The sequence below is a fragment of the Bombina bombina genome, chromosome 11, assembly GCF_027579735.1.
Source record: "Bombina bombina isolate aBomBom1 chromosome 11, aBomBom1.pri, whole genome shotgun sequence".
Classification (NCBI taxonomy): domain Eukaryota; kingdom Metazoa; phylum Chordata; class Amphibia; order Anura; family Bombinatoridae; genus Bombina; species Bombina bombina.
Window position 1 is genome coordinate 1,407,907 of NC_069509.1, and position 10,422 is coordinate 1,418,328.

The 10,422-nt window shown below is 41.5% G+C and overlaps 1 protein-coding gene across 1 annotated transcript in view; it reads right to left on the reverse strand.

Moving 5' to 3' along the window:
• RNF25 (ring finger protein 25) overlaps positions 1-10,422 on the reverse strand; it is a 179,623-nt gene that overhangs the window by 115,932 nt on the left and 53,269 nt on the right. The window contains exon 3 of the mRNA XM_053695153.1: positions 630-723. Within this exon, the coding sequence (XP_053551128.1) occupies positions 630-723 (94 nt within the window). The remainder of the gene's footprint in view (positions 1-629; positions 724-10,422) is intronic.

Below are 10,422 nucleotides of genomic sequence, written 5' to 3' on the forward strand. Positions count from 1 at the left end.
TCTGTCCCCAGAAGATACAGATCTCCCTGTGTGAGCACAGATAGCACTTACATGTGTCACATAAGGTATGTCCCTGTCTGTCCCCAGAAGATACAGATCTCCCTGTGTGAGCACAGATGGCACTTACATGTGTCACATAAGGTACGTCCCTGTCTGTCACCAGCAGATACAGATCTCCCTGTGTGAGCACAGATAGCACTTACATGTGTCACATAAGGTACGTCCCTGTCTGTCCCCAGCAGATACAGATCTCCCTGTGTGAGCACAGATAGCACTTACATGTGTCACATAAGGTACGTCCCTGTCTGTCCCCAGCAGATACAGATCTCCCTGTGTGAGCACAGATGGCACTTACATGTGTCACATAAGGTACGTCCCTGTCTGTCCCCAGCAGATACAGATCTCCCTGTGTGAGCACAGATGGCACTTACATGTGTCACATAAGGTACGTCCCTGTCTGTCCCCAGCAGATGCAGATCTCCCTGTGTGAGCACAGATAGCACTTACATGTGTCACATAAGGCACGTCCCTGTCTGTCCCCAGCCCAGCAAATAAACATCAGAAACCCAATATATAAAGATTAAGCTGATGAGTAGAGGAAAGGGAATGTTATATAGTGTTTACAATACCTGGGGAGGAATCAACAGTTGCAGGGTCAGTCTGACATACTGAGAGTTGGCATCATGGCCAGTCGCTGGGTGTAGAGTGATACTGAGCACTAACCTGCAAAGACACAGTTACAAGCAGTGTGTAAACACCATCCTGCAAAGACACAGTAGTTACAAGCAGTGTGTAAGTATCATCCTGCAGAGACACAGTTATATAAAATATATACATACACACACACAGACAGACATATACATTCACACACTATATATACATACACACACATTTTTTTTTTTTTTTTTTTTTTTTTATGTCGTTTTGTGGGAAGAGAATGAAGTACCATGTGACCACAAATCTTGCTCATTTAATAAACAGAGCAGAAAAAGTTACCTCCACTAAGGAATTTTGGTGCAGGCCCTTATGACGTAAATTGTGTATAATTAATTACAAGAAAGAAAAAATATGAAGGGTACAATCCCCCTTTCTCAAAAATAAGGGAATTAAGCACTCTTAAATATCAAACAATGTCACAATTTATTAGAACAAATATCCTTTAATTCATCAAAAACTATATCTGTACAATAAAAACCTTCTAATCTTAATAAGGGTGGTACCACCTATATAAATTCTATATACGAAATCTTATGTAGCGCATACTAAAATGCTGCTGTGTAGGACGTCCATTAACATTGAAACAATCAGAATGTTAAACTATGTTAGAATACAACGTTACACAGGCTTATTGTTAAGATCACTTAAATAATTAGCCTGGTGTTGCAAAGTTCAATTTTGTTACAATGTTTCCTTTTCCTTACTGTTAGCTAGGAGGTACTGTATCAGACAGCATATTCCCAGCACGCGTATACTGCATGTGTTCGGCACTAACAGGCAAAAAAGCATAGATGTCAACTCTGATAGCCGCAGGTATATACTGACCGCAGTTTCCCACTGCACTTAAGGTCCCACCTGCATATTGAGCGTGTATTTGTCACTTATTAGCACAATGGACTGCATATTTGGCACTATTTGTGGCAACGAAATGTTATAACTTTTTAAAAACAAATATGAATTAGTGTCTAAGGTGGCGGTTTGCCTGGAAGACTAAAGCTGCAATCACCTGGGAACTGGATGAGGAATTCTGTCCTAACGGTCGGAGGTATGATCTAAGCACAGTGTTTCAAGCCAGTTTGGTAAGAAAAACGGATGATGCTCAATAGGCAGGTGGGACCTTAAGTGCAGTGTGAAAACTGCGGTCAGTATATACCTGTGGTCATCGAAGATGACATTTATGCTTTTGCCTGTGACGAATACAGTACATTGGACGTACCAAACGTACATACAAAAAGAGACTAGCAGAACATATAAAAAACATTGAAAAAGGTCTTGAGGAACATAGTCTTTCAGAGCTTCACAAACAAGTACATAATACAAATCCTACATGCTTAAGGAGGTACCATTTTAGAACACGTCCTCCACCCTAAAAATGGAGAGAACAGATTCAAACGCCTGAGACAAAGAGAAACCTTCTGAATTCATTATCTCAACACTCTAAAACCAGTAGGCTTAAATAAAGACATAGACAGAGTTGCTTTCATTTAAATGTGGCTGCTTTTTTGGTGGGGATTTAAGATGAAGCAGAAGATGTTATCTGTGTATGTTTATTTATGTATTTATGGCAAATTTTTAAATTGAGGTTTTAATTTTCTATGTACACAACTAATTTTGATTTTAATGCATTTTTTCTTTGGGTTTATTTACTTCCCTATACCGTAAGATGGACTATCTTTTTAGGAAAATATTTATATGTGGCTGGACTTTCACTAAAAACTCTTCTCTAGCTTTGTGAGTTTAAAGGATTCACTAATTGTATGTAGAGGATAATATGTTTATTCTAATATTTCTATGTATATGTTCATATGCGTTTTCTTTTACATTTAGTTTTTTAGTATTTTATTGCTACCAACGCATTCACCTTTGGGGAGATCTGGCAGAAAAATGAAATGCTTTTCTGTACATTCTCTACAATCGCTTTCAGTACTGAAAGGAAAGTAACGTGATCGGGACTACACCAATGGGGATTCTGTATACTATGTCAGGGTATGGCTGAGTGGCATTGGATATTGGATGAATTGATTTATATGCATTGTGAACAAACGCTGAAATGGGTGATATCAACCCCTCCCTTTTGCTCTCAACTACAGACTTGTAGAAAAAAATAAATAGACAGGACTTCTAAAGAACAAAAAACATTGGTCCCAAATTATAAGAGATAATGTCACATCTAAAGAGCCTTTGATCACGGTCTCAGAAGAGAGGTAATTTATAATGAATTATTGTTGGATAGCCTTCCCAGAAATCTCTAAATTAATTTAGCCTAAGAAATTCATTACTTAGATCACAGGAACCCCTGTAGAGAACAGTCACTCAGTCTGAACTGATAATGAAATACACAAACATACTCAGGGGAAATGGCCCTTATCATTTAAGTGTTAAATTGTGCCATGCTGAGTTTTACACAAATAATCTGAACTCATGTTACAGCTAACATATGGGAAGTTGAAGGCCTAAGAATCAAGATTTCAAAATATCTTAACCTATGTACTTTTGATAACAAATGATCTACATAGTTCTTAGATACATTAATGTATACCTCAGAATGACCAAGTAAGTGGTATAAATGTGTATTTGTGGATCTAAGAAGAAAGGCCTAACAGTAACATATTAGATAAATATTTAATAACTTAAATATAAAATGTTTAATCAACTTGTTTCAAAATGGATAGCATATTCTTAATTTTTTCAGGCATCTAATAGGTGTATATGTAATTGGTGCTGTGGGTGGTATCATAGGTTTTTATACACTCAGCAAGAGATGTACAGATATGCAATATTTATATTAATATGGGATAACAGTCCAGTGTGTGTGTATATATATATATATATATATATATATATATATATATATATATTTATGTGAAATTACATCTGATTGCTGATCTCAAGGTATGTATGTGATATTAAGATAACTCAGAAAGTGTCAGGGTTTTTTCCCTGATCTGTTTGCCATGTGCTGCTGGCAGCCATTTTACTCACCTCTCTTGCTGACTCTGGTGCATACTGTGTGATGCTGCTCATTTCCTGCACTTCCTTTTATGGCCAGACTGGTGTACATCATTCAAGATGCAGTCTCAGAATTGTGATGTCATCACTTATTATTTAAAGGGTTCAGTATGCTTTGCCCTTGCATTGTCTCAGACCTGTTTGAGAGAGCTCCTGTGTATTACCTGGCTGGCTGACGTCCCTCCTGGTTCCTGATCCCTGGCTTGTTCCTGACTCTACTGTTCTCCTTGTTCCGGATTCCGGCTCGTCTGACTATTCGCTTTAGCTCCTGACTCGGCTTGTCTGACTACCAGTTCTGGTTTTGATTCGTGGCTTGTTATTTGACTTGTGGACTTTTTATTATTTTTTGCTATTAATAAAAGGTGTGATTATTTTTGCACTTCTTGTCTCAGTCTGATTTCTGGCACCCTGAAATTACGCAAGGGCCATGAATCCTGATGGTGCTAATAATCCACCATTATCTGCCATAATTTCCAGGATGGATGAACAGGATCACCGCTTGGATCAATTTGCACTATCCCTGCAAACCCTGCTGACTCGAACTGCACATTTGGACCAAAGTGTCCCCCAAGTTATGGCTGCTCCTGTTTCCGCTGCTGCACCTCTACCTCAGCAATATGGAGGCGATTCTAATCAGTGCAGAGGGTTTTTGAACCAGGTGGGCATTTACTTTGAGATGTTACCTCAGGCATTTCCCTCTGACAGAGCTAAGGTGGGATTTCTCATCTCGTTACTCTCTGACACAGCTTTTGCCTGGGCAAATCCCTTGTGGGAGACTAATAAACCTGTGATTTCAAATTACCCTGCATTTGTGGCCTCCTTTTGAAGGGTATTTGATGTTCCGGCTCCTCCTCCTCTGCTGCTAAACGACTCATGTCCATTCAGCAAGGTACAAGATCTGTTGCTCAGTATGCCATTGAGTTCTGTACGCTTGCCGCAAAGGTAGGTTGGAACAATGAAGCCCTTGTTGCCGCCTTCTTTCATGGGCTCTCTGATGCGATTAAAGACGAAGTTGCTGCCAGAGATTTACCAGAAGATCGAGGCATTGGTGTCTTTTTTGATCCTAATTGACATCAGACTAAGTGAGAGGCCCTCTTTCAAGGAGCGATTGCGGAAGCCTCCTGTTCCGTTGTCTCCTACGTGTTCATTCCCACCCATGCCTCCTGGTCCCGAGTCACCAGGTACTGCTGAGCCGATGCAGCTGGGATTCACGTGTCTCTCCGTGGCGGAGAGGGCCTTTAGGAGGAGGGAGGGGCTCTGTCTCTATTGTGGGTTACAGGGCCACCTTTTGAAGTCTTGTCCTATACGGCGAGGAAACGCTCACACCTAAGGTCCTGTCGGGGGCAGACCCTGGGTGGTTTATCCTCGTCCCCGGAACCGCTAAAGGAGAAACCTTTGGTCACGGTTGTCCTTTCCTGGGTGGAATCCTCCATAGTCACCCAGGCTCTTGTTGACTCCAGTGCTGCGGGCTATTTCATTGACAGTGCTTTTGTATCAAAGCACTCCATGCCTGTTTTGCCTCGGGCCGTTCCGCTTGCTATTGAGGCCATTGATGGCAGGCCCCTTCAGCCCGCACTCGTTACTCACAAAACTGCTCCGTTATCCATGGCTGTTGGAGCTCTCCATTTTTAAACTATCCAGTTCCATGTGATAAACTCTCTGCATTTTCCAGTTATTCTGGTTATCCCTGGCTCCAAAAAGCACAATCCCAGTCTTGACTGGCGCAGGTCCGAAATGTTGTCGTGGTCTCCGCAATGTATTTTCACTTGTCTTCGGAAACCAGTTAATGTCTTGTGCACGTCTTCGGTATCTCAATTGCCAGAGGAGTACCGAGAGTTCCTAGAGATTTTTGACAAGGTGCGTGGCGGTACGTTGCCTACTCACCGGTCTTACGATTGTGCCATAGACCTGCAACCCAATCCTCCTCGGGGCCGGGTTTACCCTCTGTCTGTTGCGGAGAATTGTTCTATGGAGGAGTACGTTGCCGATGCTCTGTCGCGGGGGATCATCCGCAAATCCTGCTCTCCTGCAGGGGCTGGCTTCTTCTTTGTGAAGAAAAAGGGTGGCGAGTTAAGACCATGCATCGATTATAGGGGTCTTAATCGTCTTACCATTAAGAATGCTTACCCTATTCCGCTCATTACGGAACTCTATGACCGCCTCAAGGGAGCTACGGTCTTTACTAATCTTGATTTGAGAGGAGCATACAATCTCGTTAGGCCACGAATGGAAAACAGCATTTAAACACCAGGAGCGGCATTATAGAGTATCTTGTAATGCCCTTTGACCTATGTAATGCTCCTGCTGTTTTCCAGGAACTTATTAATGATGTCCTACGAGATATGTTGCAACAGTGTGTTGTGGTGTACTTAGACGACATCCTCATACACTCACCCACACTTGAGGCTCATCGTTCTGATGCTACACGTGTTCTTCAGAGACTACGTGAGAACGGCCTGTTTTGTAAACTCGAGAAATGTGAGTTCCATCAGATTCAAGTAACCTTCCTAGGTTATGTTATCTCCGTTGCAGGGTTCTCCACGGATCCTGACAAGTTATCTGCAGTTCTGCAGTGGCCTCACCCAGTTGGTCTTCGGTCTATTCAACGTTTTTTGGGGTTCACCAATTACTATAGAAAGTTTATTAAAAACTTTTCTTCCATGGTCAAACCTATCACAGACATGACCCGTAAAGAGAATGATCCACTCCATTGGTCACCTACTGCCATTAAGACCTTTGATAGTCTTAAGACTGCCTTTGCTGCCGCTCCAGTTCTGGTTCATCCTAACCCTGTCCTGCCTTTCGTTCTTGAGGTCTATGCGTCTGAGACTGGAGTAGGTGCCCTCTTGTCTCAACGTCCTACGCCTGACGGTTCCTTGAGTCCGTGTGGTTTCTTCTCTAAGAAATTGTCTCCAGCGGAGTGCAATTATGAAATTGGCGACAGGGAATTACTGGCCATAATTTTGGCACTCAAGGAATGGAGGCATCTTCTCGAGGGTACTAGCGTGCAAGTGCTCATTTATACTGACCACAAGAATCTACCTTATCTATCTGAAACAAAACGTTTGTTGCCCCGACAGGCCAGATGGGCGCTATTTTTGTCTCGGTTTAATTATGTGGTCTCCTACCTGCCTGGTAGTAAGAATGTTAGGGCTGATGCCCTCTCTCGACAATTTTCGCCTCTGTCCAAGGAGGAGTCTGTACCTACTCCGTTATACCTCCTGACCATATTTTGGCTACCATACTTACTAATTTGACTTCACCCTTGGGGGAGGAGATCCTGGTTGCACAAACAAATGCACCTCCTGAGAAACCTAGTGGTAAGTGTTTTGTTCCTGAGAATCTTCAAACTAAACTTTTGCACACTTATCACTATCCTAAAGTCGCAGGTCACCCAGGCAAAAACCAAATGATTTGGTCTGTCACTCGACAATTCTGGTGGCCAGCTCTTCGTTCTTATGTTGCTGCATATGGTGCCTCCTGCTCAGTTTGTGCACAGAATAAGACTCCTCGACGTCTTCCTGTGGGTCTTCTTCAACCTATTGCTAATGGTGAGCGTCCTTGGACACATCTTTCCATGGACTTCATTGTCGAGCTCCCTGTTTCCAATGGCAATACTGTTATCCTTATGGTGGTTGACCGTTTTTCTAAAATGTCACATTGCATTCCCTTGAAGAAGTTGCCTACCGCTCAGGAGCTTGCTTCAATTTATGCCCGGGAGGTCTTCCGTTTATATGGGTTACCCAAGGAGATAGTGTCGGACTGGGGTAGCCGGTTTGTCTCCAGAATTTGGCGTTCCTTTTGTGCTCAAATGGGGATCCAGCTTTCCTTCTCCTCAGCATATTACCCTCAATCCAATGGGACTGCGGAACGGTCTAATCAAGCTCTGGAACAGTTCCTCCGTTGCTATGTCTCTGATCATCAAAATAATTGGTCTGAACTGTTACCTTGGGCAGAGTTTGCTCATAATAGTACTATTAATGCTTCCTCCAAGTTATCCACGTTCATGGCGAATTATGGGTTTCAACCATCCTTGTTGCCCGATTCATTCATGTCTCAGGGTATTCCGGCTTTGGAGGAGCATCTCCGGCAACTTCGTTCCACGTGGGTGCAGATTCAGAATTGCCTTCATCGTTCTATGCAGCGCCAAAAGTTCCAGGCTGATCATAGGCGTCTGCCCGCGCCTTCCTACCAGGTTGGTGAGAGAGTTTGGCTGTCCTTCCGCAACTTGAACCTTGGTGTGCCTTCCAATAAACTGGCTCCCCGTTATGTTGGTCCTTTTCGAATACACCGACGGGTCAATCCTGTGGCCTACGCTCTTGACCTTCCTCCCGCAATGCGCATCTCCAATGTTTTTCATGTCTCCCTCTTGAAACCACTGGTTTGTAATCGGTTTACCACTGTGTTGCCTCGTCCCCGCCCTATCTTTGTTGACAACCATGAGGAGTATGAGGTCAACAGCATTACTGACTCTCGTATGTCCAGGGGCAGCGTACAGTATTGGTTCACTGGAGGGGCTACGGTCCGGAGGAGCGTTCATGGGTTCCCTCCTCTGATGTTCATGCTACCGCCCTCCTCCGTGCCTTCCATGCCAGTTTCCCCAATAAGCCTTTAGTCCTCCCGCGGGGGAGGGGTCGTTGAGGGGAGGGTACTGTAAGGGTTTTTTCCCTGATCTGTTTGCCATGTGCTGCTGGCAGCCATTTTACTCACCTCTCTTGCTGACTCTGGTGCATACTGTGTGATGCTGCTCATTTCCGGCACTTCCTTTTATGGCCAGAGTGGTGTACAGGATGCAGTCTCAGAATTGTGATGTCATCACTTATTATTTAAAGGGCCTATGTTCAGTAGGCTTTGCCCTTGCGTTGTCTCAGACCTGTTTGTGAGAGCTCCTGTGTATTACCTGGCTGTCTGACGTCCCTCCTGGTTCCTGATCCCTGGCTTGTTCCTGACTCTGCTGTTCTCCTTGTTCCTGATTCCTGCTCGTCTGACAATTCGCTTTGGCTCCTGACTCGGCTCGTCTGATTACCAGTTCTGGTTTTGATTCCTGGCTTGTTATTTGACTTATGGACTTTTTATTATTTTTTGCTATTAATAAAAAGGTATGATTATTTTTGCACTTCTTGTCTCAGTCCAATTCCTGGCACCCTGACAGAAAGTAATCGAGTCCATGATGAAGGTATTATAGTCCTTTTAAATCCTTTCATAGAAAAATTATGATTTTTAAATGCATTTTTAAGATATTATAAGTGGAGTATATGCATGTTTAAACCCTTGAGTGCTAATGACGGCTCTGAGCCGTCACAGAGTTTCCCACTCTGGTGCCAATGACGGCTCAATGACATGATGACGTCACCGCGCAACTTTTTTTATCTTAACAATGTTAAGTATAGGCGCAGGGGGCATGCTGCTTAGAAACCTGTATCAAAGGCATTTAAGCAGCTACAGACCCCCAAGATCCACTGTTGGAAAGGAAATCACCTAAACTTTCCAACAGTGTAAGTCTTGGGGATCTGAAAAAATAAAACAAAAAGTTAAAAAAAAAAAATATTTAAAAAAAAAAAATAAAACCCTTAAAAAAAGCTTAGCACCCAGGTGGGAAAGTGCTTAGCACTCAAAGGGTTAATCTTGAAATACTCAGGGTAAATAGTATGACATAATCAAATACACTTGAAACATGTGGTTTGTTAATAATGGAAGTTAAAGTATATTTAATAAATATTTTAAAGGTTAGATACTAGACTGTTAACAATATTCATGGTGAGACTGCATTTCTGGTTATCTGCTGCCACCAATAGTTCAGAAATGGCAGGACAGCCAAACAAATTGACTATTGGAACATATGCAAATCCAAATAAGCCAATCAGGGAGGTGTCTCCCAAATAACCAATAAGGGACAAGCTCTGTTAAGGGCCTATCAAAAAGACAAGCACCGTGGTCGTATCCCACTGACTGACAAACTGTTGCCTTGGAATCCAGTCTCTATAAAGCAAATCTGGGCCTAACTTCCTTATCCATCTTGTAAAAATACCTCTTAATTTATGAGGTGAACTTGACTTATCTAAAAAAAAAAATGTAACATTCAATTTGGTGTATATGGTAACGTATAAAAGATTATTTCATAATATAATATTTAAATCAAAGGTATCTTGTTGCTAAAGTTAAATTGAAGCTAGTAATTTAAAATAACATAGTTGGTATTTTAAGTTATATCCATAGTCCTGTGTAGTCTTTACTAGTCACAAATGCTAAATAATTTTACTTACTAGATAAAGGTCTTTTGTATTTCATATCAAAAAGTCAGGCTTATTATTGTAAGTAAATCTCTCTGGCGTTTAAGTTATTTGCAGCTAGTGTGAAATATTAAAACTTGTTTTATGGTGACTAAATAAGAGGTAATTTCAGCTCAGATAAATTGGCATATCAATTGGATGTTAAAGTATTTTGTTATATTGTTTAACTAAGCATTGTTAAGTTATTCTGATATTTTATTGTGGTATTTTAATGTGATTGTGAGTAAAGTTAATTTTAAAGGTATATTTTTTATGATCTTCGTAAAGAATATAACAGCATAAGTGTGTATAGTTGATTTGTAATCTAGTTTCTATAAATATAATTCAATGTGTTTATAAATTTAACTAATCTTAAAGAATTTAGGAATAAATATTAATTTAAATTGTTTCGTATATACATTTTTAT